This window comes from Chiroxiphia lanceolata, chromosome 2 (genome assembly GCF_009829145.1).
Source record: "Chiroxiphia lanceolata isolate bChiLan1 chromosome 2, bChiLan1.pri, whole genome shotgun sequence".
NCBI classification, from domain to species: Eukaryota; Metazoa; Chordata; class Aves; order Passeriformes; family Pipridae; genus Chiroxiphia; species Chiroxiphia lanceolata.
Genome location: NC_045638.1, coordinates 93,590,017 through 93,610,109, shown reverse-complemented (window position 1 = coordinate 93,610,109; position 20,093 = coordinate 93,590,017). Strand labels below are relative to the sequence as shown.

The window sequence follows — 20,093 nt, the reverse complement described above, 5'->3', positions numbered from 1 at the left end:
ATTCTTCCAGAAGCTGGGACAGGACAGTTTAATCAGATATCTACTGAAGTAAAATCCATACAAGTTACCTTTCCAGTCTTCGTGCCAAGCAGCAGCACATTTTACTTCCTGAGATGAAGCATAGAACACTAGTGGTACCTACAGGTCAAAGCACAGGGAATGCCGCTATTTTTTGCACGGATCACTTGTTTTATACCTTCTGCTGCTACTCAGCTATAATGTATAATCAGACATTAAACCTGTGCACTGTATTGCCCTGGCAGCCTGCAAGTTGGTGAGACCTGACTGTCACATGTGCACGAGTGCTCTCCCCTATTCAGGCAGCACTCAGAACACATCCATTGGGATAACACAGCAGGAGCAAACAGGCAACTGGTATTTTTCACAAAGCTATCCCCTTCTTAAAATGAAATTGCAGCCAAGGAGGACTTCAGGCCCCGGTACACAATTGTGTTTTCTACTTTACAAGTTCAGGAAGTTCTGGCAAGCGGGGCCAGAACTTTGTCATACTACATTGCTACTGAAAATGAGTCTAGCCTCAGCCTCCTTTTCTGTCTGCAAATTAGGTGTGTCCCTAGAAGACCACTGAAAAAAAACCTACTAAAAAGTACATGATAGCTATCAGACATGTTTACTGGAGAATAACTAGGCTGCTTTAAGTCCCCATCCTGTTTAAAACTGAAAAGTTCTGAATGACAAGGAGTGAGGATTTGGTATTTGGTTTGGGGGTTTTTTAGTACAATTAAACCGGTAACTTTTTCATTTCAAGTTTAAACTAAGAAAAGAAACAAGTACCATAACAGCACATTACAAATCCATTCCCAGCTGACACACTGAGAAAACAGCAGATTTTTCTCTAACTACTTTCCTAAAAATTTCTTCAGCATCAGTGTCAAGAGGCTGAACAACAAGGGGAATATCATCTCCTGTGTACCTGGATGTTCAAAACTGACATGTTACACAATAATTAGCAACACAACATTGCTTTTAACTGCTTCATACAGCAAAAAGAGCTCTGGCAGGCAGAAGACTTGAGTTTCTCTCAACAATTTCCAAAGGCAATGTGAGCTATCAGCACAGGGTTGACATCGACAAAAGGAATAGCTCAAGCTTGAGATGGAATCCAGCCAAGATCGCAGTCATCTCCCAATAACTCATCTCAAAAGATAAGACACTCTTGTTACCAACCAGTCTAAATTTAGAATTAATTAGAAGAGAAGGTACAATCTTGCAGTTTCAGAGAAGCGTGCTTTAGGTGACAGTTAAACTGGCATTTTCAGTTCATGCCCATATTTTACAGCTTTTATGAAGATTTATCTCCAAACAGAAAATTTGTCCATTTCTTACATAAAGATGATTTTCTAAAATCAAATTAATTCAAAAATCGATGTCAAAGAAACATGCAAAGAAAAAAAAAAAAAAAAGAAAAAAACCCAACACATTTTTACATTTATTTCCATTATATGGCCGTACTGGGGCACAAGGGAAATGGATGGTTGCAGTAGAGGTGTTTTCAAATGGTAAAATTAAAACATGATGCTTTAAGGAGTTATTGGTATTAAGGATACATATTCAAATTCAAATCTTGTAATCATTTGGCTGCTTATACTTAAATGACTCGTCTCGGGTACATTCATCTTAGAAACCACAACAAAACGTAGGGATGAAACGGAGGTCCCAGCTAAAGGAATTTGGCACATTTTAGTACACTGAGCATGCTTCCAAGACACCCAAGCCAACATCAAAATGGTTATCCTGACCCCGCTATCTGCCTTGTGCTGGCGGTACAGCTTGTACAGTGTGGTGACCTGGGATCAAATTAACCCCATTTTAAACAAGCAAAAAACCCTAAACTAAGTAGTCATATATCAAAATAACTAACTGCATGATCACCATTCTCTTACAAGTGCAGGGATGAAGATGTACATTCAAGAACTGAGCTGGACTGCAGGAGCCTCAGTTTGAATGAGTTTAAAATGCAGCACAAGTCACCCACTCATCTTCCAGCCCACTGGCAGTTTCAAAAGCATTCATGGTGATTCAGGCCCTATAGATCCAGGTGTGAATGTGTTATCCCATGATCTCACACTCTAAAAAATCCTGCAAGGCTTTATTTCCCTCTTTCTCCCTTTAAAAAAATCTTCTGGTATACAGTGCAGCAGAATATTATGATACCAGATGCACAGAGAACAGCAGTTTCAAAGGTGGAGGTCTCAGAGCAGATTGATACTCAGCTATTTTTCCAATTTTTGTATTCTTAAAATAGCAACCAGCTATGTTACAGGACAGAGTGAAGATAGGGAGGATTACTGTATAAAACATAACTGGATATAGCTTTATTGAGCCAAGAAACAAAAAGAAGAACAAACTTCTGATTAGACTAGGAAAGCATATCTCTCTCCAAGTGCTCACTGGAAACATTGGGCTTCTTCAGGTTTTATATCTCCTCCCAAATACTAAATGAATACTAACCTTATCTAGTGGCCATCAGGGCCACAGTGACCCAGAAGCCAGTGTTACAAGGACAGAGGGTTTTTGAGCGAACTACAAGACAGAAATGAATGCCACAGCCCTCCTAGTCACCATGCCTATCCACAGGAGCCCTATTCATTCTGCTTATCTGGATCCAGATGAGCACGAAACATTATCTCTTCTCTTCCTTGAGCTAAATGAAGATAGATCATAAATTCCACAATTTCTGTCCAAAACAAATGAACATAATACATTCTCGAACTCAAACATATCTCAGACCTCTAATTCAATTTTATTAATTAGAAGATGTTTTCTAGCAATGGGAATCACTGCTTATTGCAACTAATCACTGTCCATGGACTCTCATCCATGTCAGACAAACTAAAACCTGCAGCTTCTACATACTCATCCCAGATGCTGAGCTACATGGAATAACGCTGACTGCCCTCCCAAATCCAAATCAGAGGTGCTCTGGAAGAAGAAAATTGCTCAGTTTTCCTGTATGGTATGTCTGTCAAATACATAACTGAACAAATTCAAAGCATGTCGTGATTTTACACATACTCAGAATATGTAATAAACCTCATCCCCACAACGGTCAAGCCTTGGTATTTTACCCAGTGAGTCCATTCTGTTTTCTTCTATTAGCCTATTGATTAGTCCATTGGCTTTCTCGATGGTGCAGACAGCAACATCCAGAGCAGAGAAACGTCCAGCAGGAGACATGCTTCCCATGTAGCCTCCAACTGTCACATCCACCTCCTGAAACAGGGACTGTTTTCCAAGGATACAGAATGTCATGTCAAGGTTACAACTCTGAATTTTGACTAATGCCTGCTGGAATCACATAAAAGCCTGCATTCTACACTTAACAATTTCTAGTACTGTTAATGCCTACTAATCAGATTAAAGCCATAGCTCAGCCAGTTACTGATACTTCTTTTTTCCACTGTCATTTTTTATTTCCAAAAGAGAAGCCATGGAGTACACATTGTGAGATAAATTGTACAGAACAGTAAAAGCTATGGACCACTGTTTTGTATAAAAAGATTTCATATTAAAAATGTTGGAAAACACACAGTGCAACAGTTTATAATACAAGTGGGTTATGCACAAAGAAGCCTTCCTCTTGACAAATCTTGGGCAAAAGCCAAATGTGTAACCCCAAATAACAATGATTTCACAAAGCCAAGAAACAACTTATTTTCTTCCAGGGCTCATTACTGCAGTGCCAAAGCTTTGGCACATCACACATAGCATTAACAAAAGGTACAAATGTTTGGACCTCACGGGTAGGATACCGTATGATTTCAAATACATGCAGCTACGGCCAAACCTTAGGCCAGGAGTAGTACAACACAGTATTGATAATCCTCCAGCTTTACAAGATTAAAGCAAAAACGTGTCTCCATTATCAATTGCTACAAAGTAGCTTTTGCACTCAGTTTGTAGGATTTCCTAGCAATTTGCAAGGTTAAGATACCATCTCACTTGATTACCAAACAACAATGTGCTAAATGCCACAAACCATAACAAAAATCCTTGATGGATTTGGATTTGGCTTTAGTCAGTGTTGTTACCTAATGGAAACAATGTTTGAAACCCTTCTGAGAAAAAATATTTATGTTTTAAAAAGACTGATCCTACTGTAATTTCATTTTTTAAATACCTGGAGTGAAGAAGCCAAAGTGAAATCAAAGGCACAAAATTGTGGTGGAACACCCCAAGGAAAGCTAAAATATCTTTTTATCCTTTCAGATAATGTTAACACCTTCCCTTTGTAGTTTTTCTGACACAATCTCTAATTAGAAACTTCCTTTAAAGTTTGTATATTATAAAATCTGTGAACAAATGCAACCAACAATGCTTTAAAAGTCAAAGCTGAAATAAAATGTTTTAATCGACTCCATAAAATTTTTCCAAGTTCCCTTTCTGGCTAAAACTTTCATTTTTTTATCTCAACCTAGAGAAAATCTTAAATTATCTATAAATCCTTTCTGAAATGATTCTGAATTTTTTTTCCCCCAAATCCATGCTTTTGCATTTCTGTTTAAATAATGTGACCCAACAACTACTACCCATAAATTTACCTCCTTGAATGCCACTTACCTGTAGATAACATTTCTTCTCCTTGGCCACAGAAACAAAGGGAAGGATGAGAAGAGCTTTCTTACGAGTCTCCAGGACTCGCTTCAAAATAAGCAATTCTGCAACAAGAGTCTTTCCAGCACTGGTAGGAGCTTGAAAAAAAGAATTTCTTAATTAATTTTTAAAGTTTAAAAAAGAAATCCAACAAACAATCATCACAAACCTAGTATAGAAAGCAGTTACTGGAGAACCTAGGATGGAACTCTTCAGTTGATGTCTCCCACCCACAATCACAACCACATTTGCAGTCAACTCTGTAAAGAGTCAAGAAGACTAAAAATCAGCCGCCTCTCTTCTAAGTTCTTCATCTTCCCAGTGCTGCTCTGGAACCTTTTTCCCACGAAAAATAGGCAACCAATTGTAATTTCCCACAGATTTCTAGTTCACCAGTCCTATTTCTCCTTCTGCACACACACAACCCCCACACGTTACGTGAAGAGAAACGACAAAGGGACTGAAAAAAACAGATAGTAAATAACATTCTCACAAGTATTTATATCTATCATTGTTATTATAATTCAGTTTCTGGTTGACATAGCCTATGATTTAAAAAAAATTAACATTAACTAATTCCTAATTATCAGTTTCTAAAGGAACTTTAACAGGGAAAAAGGGGAAAAAAGTCTCTCCTCACAATGGAAAAGAGACCATTAAGCCAGGTTTGAGATACAGCAATGGGACAGATCTTAATGGGATGTCTCGAGAAAAAAAGAGGATCCTGACTTTTCTATCTGCCCGATCAGAATCCTTCAGCACCAACACGTTCTTGTAAATGGCAGTGGAGAAGTTAGAAGGGACTAGTTTTGTCAGATGTTTGCATACCTGAGTAAACTAGGTTCCTCCCTTCCAGAACTTGTCCAAGCATTAGGCATTCTGCTTGCCATTCAAACATCTGTACTACTCCCAGACTGTGGTATTTTTCCAGAACTGCTTTGGGAAGACCCCAGCTTGCAAGGAGCAACTTGTCTGCTTGGTCTTCAGGAACATTTACCCGCTGATATTGACCTTTGGGAGGAGAAAAATTTTAAAAGTCAAGTATCATCCTTGAATCTGAGGTCATGTAGGTTATACACCTAAATGTCAAACTTCTCTACAAAATCCTATATTACAAGAAAAGGCAATAAACTATGTGACGTCTATTTTTCAATATTTCCTATGGATGTTTTACCATTACTCTTATCTCTTTTTTTCAACTTTTCCTCCTATAAGATTATCCACATTTAATTAATTTCTTCACCAAACTCTTGCTCCCATATCTGTTTTTGAGACAGAGCAGCCATTACCAAATACATACTCAAATAGAGCTTCAGCACTGATTAATATAACAGCATTACAATGTATTTGCCATCTTATCCCTATCCATACCATTTCCCTTTTAAATCACTGCTACTGAGGCTTCAGTAATCCTCAGATTACAGAACCACCCTGTCTTTTTCCTTGCTTTACAGATAAATGAAATACACCACATAAATCAAACAAGCAACTCAAGTTACTCTCCCACAGTGTGTCATATTTCAGTTTATCAACACTGATTAGTATCTTCACAACACTGCCAGTTCCTCTAGCTTAATTAAGTTGCTTGCTGATTATTTTTTGTCTTTGTAACCTTAGACAATTTTATGCTGGCTACAGATATTGCCTCCTTCCTCTCCTTCTCCTCCTTTTTTCCAATCATTGCAAAAACTCAAGCTTTTTGTCCCTTTCCTCATCTGATACAGAAAACAGGTTTCTGATCCACAGTAGTCTCCCCTATATATAAGTTCCTATAACAGCATTTTGTGAAAGACCTTGTCAAATCGAGATGAAAAACAAGTACTTGTGTGTACTGACTCTACTGTACCCATTCTTCTACTGGTGCATTCAAAACATTCTAAAAGAAAACTTCCCACCATTGTTGACAGCATAAGGGCAGGCTGGATCAGCAATACCAGCCAGAATAAGCAGGTAGCATTTTTACTCTCAACACACTAAGAATTTCAACTGCCACCTTGAGGTTAATCCCAGCCTAGCTGTCACTGGAGTGTGTTCATTCTCTTCCACACAAATATATAAAAAAAAATTGACATAGCTTAGCTCTGAAAGCTTTGTTTCACTTTGTGTAATCCAAATACCATAAAATACTAAACAAGAAGTTAAGCACCACTGGGAGAGAACAGCGGAACACCACAAAGCAGAACAGGCTTCCCAAGGGGAATTCAGAGCAGACCACTGTCTATCCTAATTGTCTATCCTAAACTGTGACTGTGGTGGGCTGACCCTGGATGGACACCAGATGTCTTCAAGGAGTTGCCCTGTGGAAATGTGTAGGTTGTCCTGCTCAGCTCCATTTGCAAAAATTGACAAAACTGTATAACCACACCAGGGAGGTGTGGTATGACTTGAGAAGAGACCAAGAGATGTAAATGCTTTAATAAGTTACAGAAAAATCGCAAAAGAGATGAAATTGCAAGATGCTACGTAAACATCTTCATTTTAGATGTGATATATAACTTGATGCTGCATACATCTTGATGTCTCTCGTGATTCAAGAGCACAATAAGCTGGTAAAATGTACATATAGCATCTAGAAGCTTCACTTTAAGTAGCTCTGGCTGGCAGCAGGACCACTTGATATGACACCTTACCACAAGATGTTTGTATAATACAAGACATTTATACAACATCTTGTAGATTGCGTATAGAAGTATATTGTATATGCTTCTTGTGCATTGTATATGCATTCTTGAATCAATTTAACAACACAGATAAGCCTTGCCTGGTACACCAGAGTACAGACTACACCGTTTATTGTATTATGGCAGCACCTAGAGGCCAAGAAAAGAATAAGGTCCACCGTTAAACGACGTATAATGAAACGGGGCCGACCTCAGAAGTGTGCCCAGAACACACATTTCCTTAACTACACAGTGATTAGTGCAGGAAAATCCTTCGATTCACGTTTTTACGCCCCCCACCTTGCTAACACAAGCTGCAGCCACTGCCATCGAAGGAGAAAGGCAGGGGCGAAGCGTCGGGCCTTCTGCCCCAGGGTAACGTGTCTTTCCCGGGGCAAAGGCCGGGAGAGGCTCGGAGAGCGCCCGGCCCCTTCCAGCAGCGCCGCCGCGTCCCACGGAGCAACCCCGCTCCCCCTCGCCCAGCACGTCCCGACCTGCCGCGCTGCACGACCGAGGGAAAGGCGGGGAAAGGAAGAAAGGAAGGAAGGAAGGAAGAAGAAGGGGAGAGAAGAGCTGCGCTCTCCTGCGCCGGTACCTGCCGAGCCGCTGCAGCGCAGGGAGAGGTCGAGTCCGGGCGGGGGGCTCAGCACGGCCGGCCGGGGAGCGGCGGAGCAGGGCGGCTCGGCCTCCCCCCGCCTGCGGGAGCGGCCGCCACGAAGCCCCGCGGCCGCGGCGGAAGCAGCGCCCGGGGCGGTCCCGCCGCCATCTTCCCGCCGCGACATTCAAACCCAGCCCCGCCCCGGCCGGCGGGAGGGCGGCCCGAGCGGCAGCGGGGAAAGGGTACGAGGTGGGGAGGGTGCTCCTCCGACGTGTCGTCACCACGAAGCCCTGGTTGTCTTTGCCAAAATAAGCCTTTGCTTAAGCAGCGCTCGGGAGCGCGCGGTATTCGTGCTGTGCAGGTGAAAAGCCGAGGTTAATTAAGGAAGGTGACGGCGTTTGCTTCAGCAACACAAGCACGCCACGAGCACACGGGCCTACCTGGTAGAGCTGCTTCATCCTTGCGGGAAGAAGGCTGAAATGTTAAACAGAGAACGGCACAAAGGACAAACACCCTCGCTTGGTGGTTTGAATAGCTCAGCCAAAATAACAGCTTCAGATTCTAGAAGAGCAGGACTGGTTTTATCTCTCCTCAGTGGTGAGCATCAGAAGCAGTTCAGTAAAAATTCTGCAATATCCAAAAAATGCATGTCTTTGTCCATCACCCAAAAAAGTGCTAAAAAGCATATCAAAAAATAGGGCTTTTCTAAGTTGCTTTTGATTTCAACTTAAGGAAACATACTAATCTTTCCAGAAATATCAAGAACTAAGGGTGAATATTCAAAGTGGTTCCAGGAGCATGAACATACGTAGTTATTTCCTGCTGTCCACCGCTGCTGTGTTTCACTTTGGGTAACACGTGCACACATGCTCCATTCTCTCAGAAAAACCTTCTCTCCATGTTCTGCATATCTCTACAGAGAAATGGATCACAGCTTGGAAATCTGCCTTTATGGGAAGCGGCACCAGTGCTCATCATCTCAAACACATACACACACCCTCTCTGAGGCATCAAAGACCCATGTCCCTCTTCTCATAGGAACAGGTCATTGGCCCAGAAACACTGGGAAAACAGCCAATACTAAAAAGGACTGGGGATTCAGGTGTGGAAGCAACAGCCGTCATTCCAGTTATCTTCCTTTGCAAAAACCTAAAGATTCTGTACCCATCTTTGTCTTGCAGAAAGAACTTCTGGCACTCGAAGATGAGCATGTATTCTCAGTCTTGTCATTAAAGCAATCTCTCGAGGTTAAATGGAAGCAAAATCCTTTAAGAACAGTGCTGTCATTTCAGGCAATTATATCTGAGTAAGTGTAAGGAATGGTCTAATGGTAGAGTAAACATATTTAAATCCTCTTTAAAATCAAGCAGCTCAAAAAGCTTCTTTTGTTGTTAATGTTTACAAAACCAGACACTAACAGTAGGCCCTTCTGTGTTTCAAAGCCCAAGCACCAGACAAGTACAACATGCACTTCAATTATTTTAATGAACTGACACTTGGAGAATGTATCCATTCTGCAACTCCGAAGACCAAAAGTTAAACATATTAAACAGAAGAGGCACACTGAAACCCTTTGCTGAAGACTCCTCACTGCAGAAAACAATTCCCACAGCAGACTAACCATTTCCTGTATTAGTATTTAAAAAAATATTGAAGAAAATATCTCAGTATTCTACTTAGAAACAATATATAAACCTATTGCGCCAGAAAAAAGACCAGAATAAGCACTGTTGATACTCGAAATGCTCACAGCATAGACATGTTTCACTTTAACATGTAGTTTTACAACTGCAGCACAAAATCTATTACTTCCTCATGACTTCAGGTCCCCTGAAATACACTTCGTGTCCTCCTTGCAGCTTTGAAAAAGCTATTTAAAACATTAAAGGGCACATCTATCTTAATTCTACTCTTTTTTTTTTAAGGGGGAAAAGACAGGTTTTGCTAACAGAAATTTTTAATTAATTAAAAATAGTTTACAAAATTTGAGGACAGACCTACTTTACCAAAGCAGGAAAATGGGCTAACTAGCAACCAGTCGAAGAATTTGGTTCCGTAAGTAAGTGCACAGCTGGTTCATCAAGTCTCTGTTCTGTCCTTCAACCCAGTGCATTTCTACTAACACATCATTTCCTTCTTTCTTCACATTCATTAAACACTTAAAGAGAAAACATTTATTAGTTTCTTTGGGGCTTTGTTCTTTTTCAACTGTCACATTGCTAGCTTCCTCTGAAGGGCAGGTTTCCTCCTTTGCATCACCAGAACCTTTGCCAAGAGATGTTTCTCCCTGCTGTGCTTCCATCTCCTCTTCCTTCACAGGATCACTGTGTTCTTCTTTGGCAGCAGATTCCTCTGGTAGCTCATCACCTGTGGTCAACTGGACATCCTCATTAGGTGCCATAAACCCCGTTTCAGAGTCTTCAGTTTTGGGGTTTTCACAGTTCGAATTGTTGCTCACACTCTTCTGGCTGTTCTTTTCCTCTTCCATTGCTTGCAGAATATCTTCAGAAGCTCGAGGAAGCTCTCGTAACTGCCTTATTCTCTCTCGTTTCTTTCTCCTTAAATGAATCCAGGAGTTTTCAATGGCAGTCACAAACAGGCTAACTTCATCTTTTCCACAGGGAACACGTTTATGCTGAACCTGTTGCAGAAAACAGCAGAATTTCATTCAATCCTCTCACAGTTATGCTTTCAATTAGAATGTTGTTTTAACATCTAGTATTTCATACTGTACCTTCAGATCAGTGAGAATCTTCTCTACCCAGGCTCTAACCACAGCAATAGCTTCTACAGCATCCCAGCCCATAGCTGCAGCTTTGATGGATAACTCTTTGACTGTAGAAGCCAAGACCATAAATGTAATTGGTTTTCGTGGTTTTTCTAATTTTCTTCTTTTAGAAGGAGGTGACTAGAAGTAGAAAGAAAGAAAACAAATTACAAGTCTATGCAGTATTAGTGGGGTGACTTTTGTACTCAGAAGACTATGATTCTATAAGACATGACGATTAAGAGCCATAATGTAAGCCACTAAACAGTCATTCACACAGCCTGTTTTATTTCACCCTAAAGAGTTTTAGACTAAAACCAGCTAACAGTATCATGCACTTTACACTAGCCTAATGGACAGAGGGAGTTTATCTTCAGATGTTGGGCAAAAAGCTTCATTGGTTCCTTCAGACTATTAGCACTCTGTGAGCTGAGAAAATGCAGCTGCACTTGGGAACAGAGGTCAACTTCTAATATCCACACTTTGATCCAAGGTCACTGAGGCTCTTCTTGTGTCCTCTATAAGGTTGGTTATTGTCTATACCTATCTTCAAGTATATGAACATCCAGATCCAAAAAAGGAACTGGCTCACATTTAAGGTGAATGAGCTCCACATACATTCAGGTAGTCAAGTCTGAGTTAGACATGATTGTAACTATTTGGTAACAGAATCTACATGTTAAATTAAAACTGAGTTCTCAAAAGGAAGCTTAAATTCAAATCCAGCCCCAAACTTAGCACATTTTTATTACTACTAAACTGCACTCATATTACAAATTATCCTTACTTTCACTGAAACCCATAGAAAGTTCCTATACTGGCTTCCTTTTCCCCACCCTGAACATGGGTCACTCATGAATCACTAACTGCTAACAGACCACCAGCCAGCTAAGAAATTCCACTGTCCATACAGCCCAGCACATCCAATGTTCCAATCCAAAGAAGACCAGTTTGTATCACAGTAGTTATAGCTCATTAGCCCCCTCCTAAGCAAGAGGCACAGACAATCACCAAGCAAATCAGATTAAGCTACTTACAGGTACTTGTACATCGTCATAGAAACTCCACGCCAGTGCCCATCTCATGGTGCGTCCTTGACAGAATTCAGTATGAGTGACTTTAGGAACCTATGCAAAGAAGTAACACAAAACTTCATTTCAGATTCACAAACAACATTGCTCTACTGCACACATTTTTAAACAAAGCAGATTTTCTCGTGACAGAAATGGAGATTCTTTCTGACACAGCTCAGAGACATCAGGGCCACCTGAAGTTGGTTAGTGCCAAGGCTGATACCACTGCCCACTACTCTTTATCTGCTCCAAAAAAATCAAATCTACATTTACACTGACTTCAAATCTAAAACTCAGATGTTACTGTTGTCTAGTCTTTCCATGCATGGATGCTGTAAGGCATTTATGTATGGTATGGAGAATGTGTTAAATACTAGCAAGGATAAAAATCAACCATCCCACTTCACTCTGATAAGCAGCTCCAGAGCAAAGCCCCAGGCCTGCATAGAAGGAGAAAAAAAGGAAAAAAAATCTGCTACTTTTGAAAAAAGAGAGAGGAAAAACTGTCTCTACACTAGAACTTTTCCTGTCTTTCTATCAAAATTTCCAGTAAATACAGCAAATGTTAGGACAGTTTGAACAATGAGCAGACTTTCTGGAACATTTCTGCTGCATCCTAACATGAACCACAACACAACCTGTCCTTGGTTAAAACAAACGTATTCTCAGCCCTGATGCAAAAAAGATTACAAGCCTGAACAAAAAGAAAAATACAAAAGGAAACAAGGTTTGCAATGATTTCTCTAACTTTACTAAGACTGAGGTGCAACAGTTCAAGGACAGAGATGAAAATCAGATGCTTGAAATTTTGTGCCTAGCTCAGCATCTGCTTTTAGCATGGAATTTACAGATTCCCTAGGGCCTGTAATTCATCTTTCTGGGAATTGATTTTATCATGTATTCTCTTTCCTTCCCCCATATATAAGGACAGATCTCACGATCACTTTCTGTGTATGGAAATGCTACGCTATGCTTCCTCCAGAAAGCCATCAAAATGAGAATAGCAGCACAAGGTTCAATTTTACTTGGTGCCAGAATTGTACACAAACAAAACAATGCTGTCACTTAAATCATTTTCCAATTTCTTCTATCAACAAAATTGCTAGATTTCATGTAAGCTAAGAGGAAAGAAAGTTAGATTTATTTTTTTTTACAACAACCCTATGAGGCTATTTTGAAGCAGGAACCCTGCAAGTTCTAGAATGGATGAAGACATGTTTCAACACACAATAAAGACAAAAACCTGGAGATAGAATTTGCTACCTATCTGTCAGCTTTGAATCTACAATAACTAAATCTTAACTGTTTCCCTAACAAGGCATTGCAGTTCCTTCTTGTAATAAAAACTCAGTAAAATAATTCTACAATAATTACCCAAGTGCACTGAAACGTGGTATATATTGTATAGAACATACACAGGGTATCTATGGACTCTGTACAAACTCACCCCCTGGATTCGAAGTTCTTCTTTCAGTGGTGCTAAACTGCATTTCTTCCCCAGCATGCAACTGTACCATCTGCAGAGAACACATTAAGCAAGTGTTTTACAAATAAAGATCAACTGAAAATGGCAACTACTAGTAAGAACTACTTGGAGCAGAAAGCTGCCAGAACAATAGGAGATTTAAAACCAAAACAACAACAACAAAAAAAATCACACTTAAACGGAGTGACTAGGACATGGCACAACAAACTTAAGACCAGAAGACCCAAAGACAGATTGGACAGGGAAAGCTTTTTGACCTTTTAGACCTTTTAAGACTATTACTGAAACAATACCTAAACAACCAAGAATTTTGTTTCAAAAAGTGACCCTGTTTATGTGAAAGATGTTACACCTTACAAGAATTTGTTCCAATTTCTCCACTGTCTTTGGAGAATGAATCAGAATAAAAAGGAATAATCGACTATTGACAAGCATTTGTACCTCAGAAGCAGACATACTGACCACTCCTCCTGCCCACCATTAACTTCCTTATCCAGGTTTCCATAAACTAACCCATATTTCATGAGGAAAAAACCAGGGGAAAAAAAGGAAAGAAATTCATTTTCCCACTTCTGGTGAAGCTTACCCTTCCACACAGCTCCACATCTTCAGCATCTCCAAATATTACAGCTCTGTTCTTCATCTAAATTATTATTCAAGCTCTACAACCCCCTCTTCCATATTTTTTGATTACTGGATCCAAAAAGCTTACTCATAAATACATATATGTAATGTATTGAAAGAAGAAAATCAGAATTCCCATTATCAAGGGACAGTTTTTTCAAAAGTATGCACCTAAACTGAGGGCAAGCACTTTAAATTGTTCACATATACAAATTAAATATTCTGTACATTAAAAAAAAAAGGATTATCAGGATGACAATTAGATGAGGTTCTATGCAATGCTCTGCCTAGAAGGGTCTAAACAAGACAAAAGTAAAACATTTCTTGAACATAGAAAAGGCAGACTGTATTTCCTTTCTTAGGGCACTGATGTACCTATAGTAACACACACATAAAATTCTGGCAGCTGTATTTTAGAAGGATATTTAAAAAATAATTAAAAAAAGGAATTTTCCAGAACAGCTATAGTACAACACAGGGGGAGTGAAAAACTGATATTCAGAAAATCGAACTGATGTGCTATCTCCTTATGTTCTCCTAAAGAAGTCCTCACTGTATTCACCCAAGACAGTACAACAGTGCCCTTTAGTAGGCAAAGCTGCTAGCTGCCAAAATTCAGCAAGGAAAAGATAGAAACTTTTAAGTAATGAACAGATAATTAGACAATGTCATAAACTCTCCTCCATCCCAGAATGAGCCTTGATTGTCTTTAGCAAGTGTCTGCTATTTTAGCTGCAAGTACATCATGGCCAGGCTTCGCAAACGAAGATTTGGGAAGGGCTCTACCCAACAAGTGTCACTCATACAGGGTTTTTTTTTCTCTTGCTTTTAAATACCTCCAGCAATAAGTTCTAATTGTTTGATGCTCAGGAACGATTACTGATGTGCATATATCATTAAACAAACCAAACAGATACCACTGGACTACAGCTACATACCTTACTTAAAATATCATTTTCACAAGATTTCTGCCAAATATGAAGGTAAAAGGTGTTTGGTTTGGGGCTTTTTTAACTGGAACCAAAAGCACTTACCGTAACCGCTTTTTAAGCTGAAGACTATCATGAATAATTCTTTTGACAAATTCTAGCTCTCCTCCCTCAGCCATGATTTCTGTGATACCTCCTGTATTTACAGAACTGGGAGGGGGACGCCGTGGATTTCGAGAATTTACTCCCTGGATAAAATAAAAAGGAACATTTGACATGAACATTTAATGAAATGTTTGTCTTGTTTTGTTCACTACTTCCTGCCTCAGTCTTTAGTTGGTACCAAGCATCACCACCTCTAGTTATCCTCCCCCCATCAGCACCACAGATAATAGACAAAGATATATTCCAGATAAGCATAACAGTGAAATTGCTACAATCTCAAACCTAGGTGAGCTATTTGCCACACATCAGGATCCTGCTAATATGAAGTATGTGGTTCCAATACGTGTAAGACATGCTGACTACGTGCATCTACACAATTACAAACTACAGTGTTTTATTAAATCTTAAATCTTTATTCTACTGGCCTATATTCTGACTGCATTCAGTGGGTATTGCAAGACCTGCTCTGAGCTGTATGATACTGTCTACATCACTAAGGAAACAAAAAATACAGATAAGCATAATGCCAGAAAGTAATTCCTCTGCACCACTGTTACGCAGCAGGCACTTGATTACAGATTTACTAGGTGTCTAGTTTCCAAACTAATTCTCTAAGACAGTAAGAACTTGTGCAATTCTACAGCTCATCCTCCACTTTCGGAAAGGTAACAGTTAAGTTTTCAAAATTCCCTTAGGGGCCACAGGGTGAGGAGGGAGAAGACTTAAATGCTATTTCACAATGATCTGGGATTTTCCAATCCAGCTTCTCCAAGTAAAGAGGTTAAAAATTGTTGCTACCTTCCCACTGATAGAATACTGAAGTACAGGCAACATTCAGTTTGTGAGCTTACCTTTGCTTCCAGCTGGTTGGCAAAAAAGGGGGGGTTGCACATGCAGAAATCATAAATTATCTCAGATTCTTCCTTCAGTGCATCCATTAGGAGTGTCTTCTGTGGTACCTTAACCACTATTAGAAAATGTGAATTTGGTCAGTAAGGAACTTCATATTCTATCTAGCATGCCACATACATTACACATTGTATAAAAGCTGTACTTTCTAAACAATACTTTCTATAAAAGACATGTAACAAATATTAGCATGCAAATAAAGACTTCAGGTTGAGGATTTGCATACAAACAGCTTGTATGTTTATACACAGCAGCAGAACCACACGTCTGTTTAAAACAGTAGGGACTGCATGAGTTATACTGAGTTCTCCAATACAACCACAAATGAGCTTTAAGGGCTTCCAACTACAGGCACTACAGCTTCTCATGAGGCATGGTCCTTTGCCAGCCTTTTTTCCGGTACAGTGAAACCCAACCACACCACTAAAAGTCCTGTGATGGCAGCAGTTCACAGAAATCTCTCAGTGTTCTCCAAATCAAGTTCTGGATTTCAAGACTGACATGGACAATAAACTAAGATATATTGTTCATAAGGATGCTTCCAAAATCCAACAGAAGCAAAGTTTTTATTTAGAAATGATAAAATGCTTTTTAGTACACTGAGTTCCTACAGAAAATTTTCCAAGGTCATTCCAGACAATTCTGGCATACTGCTATTGCTACCACAGGCATTGTTAGGAACTTATTCAAAAATGAGGAAAAAGAACTCTATCTGTACAAGATATGCCTATGTGGCAGTGTCATGCAGTTATCCAAGGGGAGCACTCTAGGTCACTTAGCAGCAGAAACAGCATAAACACTAAGAAATACTTCAGTAACAGACAAGAAATTCAGAGATAAAAACACCCCAGAGTGAAGTTTAACTTTCAGTTTTTGTGAGGAAGAATAGTTCTGTAGCCACACATCCCATGCTAGACGAGCTGGTTTTTCGGTTTAAGCACACAAGGGCCTCAGTGAATATTCTGCTTCAGTAAAAACAGTTGAGCGTGTTTTTGGAAGGAACACAGATTCTGATACGCCACTGAACACGGCAAAAATATGTCACCACACTTGTATACTGATAAATACCTTATTACATCATACCTTTTATAAGATCAGACAAGTTATTCTGTTCCACATTCTTCTTGGCATAATTGAAGCACATGTCATCCACTTCTGTTGCAAGAAAATACCAGCCATTTAAGGTTGCTCCGAGTAATGGGTATATGCAAGATGCCCCTGTCCCTGCAGGAGTGAAAATCCATGAGAAAGGCAAAGTAAGTCTCTGGTGTTATACCTAGTGTGGCTGTTAACTATGTACTTTTTACAACAAAAAGAACTAACTTCACAAAACGCTGATTACTGATCATCCACTACTCAGATCTTTAGTGAGCTTTATTTTCGTAATTTGAAAAATAACATTGTCAAATATGCACTTTTATGTTACTTTTAGTAACATTAAGAATTTAATAATCTGGAATAAATTTCTAGTAAATTATTAACTTTGTTTTAAGCTATTTTCCTTCTGTACAACAGTGATTAATTTATATACAGAAAGCCAAATACATTCTGGTTTTACTAAAGCAAATTTTAGTTTTACTACCACAAATATATATCTCTTCTGCATTTTTCTATTATCTATCACAAATCTATCACTTTGATTCATAGAGCAACCACAGAAAAAAATTTGTTCCATCAGACTTTCTTGGATGCCCAAAACTATCAAAAAACCACAAGTACCAATTAAGATAACTAAAAAGATAGACAGACAGACAAAAACTTGGTAACAGAGAGATGCTAGCACAAAATAGTTACAGCACATCTAGGTGGTCAGATTACCAATAACTGTTAAATTCAGGATTAAAGAGAATGGATACAAGGGAAAGGTATCCCACCACCACAAAACTTGAGTTTAGACATATATCAAGAATCTGTTATACTGACTTATTGAAGCATCCATGACAATGTCTGTCACTAGGCAAAAGCATGGGGTAATTTCCAGCACTGCTGTAACATCTCTCTTGGATGACTTACTGCCTTCCCAGAGCTGGAACATCAAAGCTCATGCAAACTCAAACTGAAGATTTTGCAGTATGTGGAGGACTTAGAGGATCTGTCTCTTCTACCCAGCCACCTACCATGATGAAGTTCATAGAAATATTTTCAAAACTGAAAACTAATATCAAATGCATAGAAGCTGGCTAAGAAATTTAAGTTATAAGAGGAAAGCAGCTGTGCACACAGTATATGATTGATACAAACCTGGTATCCAGCACAACTCCAGATAAAAATACAAGTCAGTAAATTTCAGGAGACAGAAAAATTCCATTATAAAAAGTCATGCTAGCAAATGTGAAGAAAACAGAAATGTAAAATCTGGCACAGTTACCCAGATTCCTGAACCCAAGCTTTGAGGAAGTCAGTAGTTTTAATTTTAATGTCAAGCATTAAAACGTGGGTTGGAAATTAAATTCCAGCTTCTCTCAGTTTTATTATGAGTTTTCTTCAGCACAAAACAATCTTCAAAAACAAGCCTCTGAAACTGTAAAGGAAGATTCTATTGACAAAATAAAAGATGTGAACTAAATTCATATGTACTTCTACTGGTGCCTTTTAAATAATTCATATAGAATAACCAAAAATTTGGAATCTAAATGCCAATTTTATTATTTGTATGCAGAAGTTCCTAGAGAGCTTGCCTTTTTTTTTTGTTTCTAATGAAAAGCAAATTATGTGCATCAGTGTACATCTTATAAATTCACATTTCTACTGAGTAACTGTTTACATTAATCTGCTGCCTAATCTAAATATTGTCCTCCTATTACCCAATAATCCAGACTGAAACTGAAGAAACTACACTGGACAATAGTATCCATCTGCTGATGCTTAGACCACTTAAAAGAACATTTTTCTGTAATAAACAGGAAAGCTTTGATCATCTACAACCAAAATACAGCTTCACTAGCATTTGCACTGTTTTCTAATTTAGCTTTTTCTACAATTTAGTTTATGAAAACAGATAAATTGAAATAAATTAAAACCAAAGTTTAAAAAGGACAGATCATTCACCTATCAAAATACCCATAAAAGCAGAAAAACTGTTATTAAATGGAACACTAGAAAATATTGCTATGCAACTCACAAACTCTCTTGTGCAGACATTCAAAAGCAAAATTAATAGATTACAAATTAAACACAATTCATTTGTTAGAACATTGAGAAGAAACATGATATTTTCTTTTTTTAAATTCTTGCAGAATGACATTTTTGCCTGTATTAGTAGCAGCCTAATTTTTGCGTACCACAGAACACTCAAGAGAATTCAAGGATCCAAAAAGCCAAACTCAGACTTTTTTTTTGTATCTCAAACTTCATGTTTCCCTGTGGGTATGCAACAAAATTATACCCGCTAGTGCCGCTGACGGGAAACAATGAAATAAACATTTTGTTTTGCCAAGTACCTATGTCGATGCCTCGCCTCAGCACTTGCTTCTCAGCATCCTGGTGGCCGATGAGATCCTCAACCCAGTGGATGTAGTTCAGCCTCAAGGGGACGGTGGGAATGAGCCTTTCCACGGGGATATCGATGGTGAGCCCGAAATCCTCCTTCAGCAAGGTGCACGTCAGAGCCCTCACTGCCTCGGGGTCCTTGAAATTCAGGCTGAAAGGCACAGGCAGCGCTTTTAAGGGCGCCCGGGGGCGGACACACACACACACACACGGGCAGGCACCCAGCCCAGCCCAGCCCAGCCTATCCAGTCCCGTCCCATCCCATCCCGCCCCGGCCGTACCTCACCCTGCCGGCGAGGGTGGTCTGCACGTGCTGCTGGAACTCGGGGTACTTGCCGGCCAGGTAGGCGAAGTCAGGCGGCTTGTCCTTGTAGCGGTTGCGGGCGTGCATGGACTTGTTGAGGGCCATGTCGGGCCGCGCTGTAGCGGGACGGGAGCGCCGGCAGCGGCTGCGATGCTTCTCCGCCCGGCCCCGCTCCCGGCGCGCACCGCGGCCCCGCGGGCCGTACCAAGGCGCGGAAGGCGGCGGGGGGGGGGGGGCAGCCTGGCACCGCCCCGATCAGACCATCGCCTGCCGGGCAGGGGGGGAGTCCCGTCTGTTGGGACGGAGAGACTACCAATGTGTTTACATAGAATCATGGAATGTTGCGGATTTGGAAAGGACCTTAAAGATCATCTAGTGCCAACCCCCCCCGCCATGGGCAGGGACACCCTCCACTAGACCAGGTTGCTCAGAGCCCCATCCAACCTCGCCTTGAGCACTGCCAGGGATGGGGCAT

At 40.0% G+C, this 20,093-nt stretch overlaps 2 protein-coding genes across 4 annotated transcripts in view; both read right to left on the bottom strand.

Moving 5' to 3' along the window:
- Nucleotides 1-8,071, bottom strand: part of POLQ (DNA polymerase theta) — a 51,147-nt gene extending 43,076 nt beyond the window's left edge. For 2 of the 3 annotated variants that reach the window (XM_032678928.1, XM_032678930.1), the window contains exons 1-4: nt 7,870-8,071; nt 5,443-5,625; nt 4,582-4,712; nt 3,090-3,246 (exon numbers count right to left, since the gene is read on the bottom strand). In XM_032678928.1, coding sequence (XP_032534819.1) covers nt 3,090-3,246; nt 4,582-4,712; nt 5,443-5,625; nt 7,870-8,056 — 658 coding nt within the window. In that variant the 5' untranslated portion in view covers nt 8,057-8,071. Of the gene's footprint in view, nt 1-3,089; nt 3,247-4,581; nt 4,713-5,442; nt 5,626-7,574; nt 7,691-7,869 lie in introns of those variants that run through there. The other variant, XM_032678929.1, reaches the window with a different exon arrangement.
- A 1,267-nt stretch (nt 8,072-9,338) lies between these two features.
- Nucleotides 9,339-19,813, bottom strand: METTL16 (methyltransferase like 16). The gene is made up of 9 exons (XM_032678932.1): nt 19,596-19,813; nt 19,266-19,465; nt 16,909-17,049; nt 15,768-15,883; nt 14,857-14,999; nt 13,160-13,229; nt 11,677-11,766; nt 10,607-10,780; nt 9,339-10,513 (listed from the first exon to the last, which is right to left on the bottom strand). Exons 1-9 carry the CDS (start codon nt 19,721-19,723, stop codon nt 9,896-9,898), a joined length of 1,680 nt encoding a protein of 559 aa, XP_032534823.1. The 5' UTR covers nt 19,724-19,813; the 3' UTR covers nt 9,339-9,895.
- Between the last annotated feature and the right edge of the window lie 280 nt (nt 19,814-20,093).

Excerpts from the sequence above, each read along its gene's own strand:
- METTL16 (XM_032678932.1), bottom strand. The coding sequence starts at position 19,723 with ATGGCCCTCAACAAGTCCATGCACGCCCGCAACCGCTACAAGGACAAG. Across the intron at positions 15,884-16,908 it reads CTTGTCTGATCTTATAAAAG|TGGTTAAGGTACCACAGAAG; the intron begins GTATGATGTAAT and ends ATTTTCTAATAG. Across the intron at positions 13,230-14,856 it reads CAGCTTAAAAAGCGGTTACG|ATGGTACAGTTGCATGCTGG; the intron begins GTAAGTGCTTTT and ends TGTTCTCTGCAG.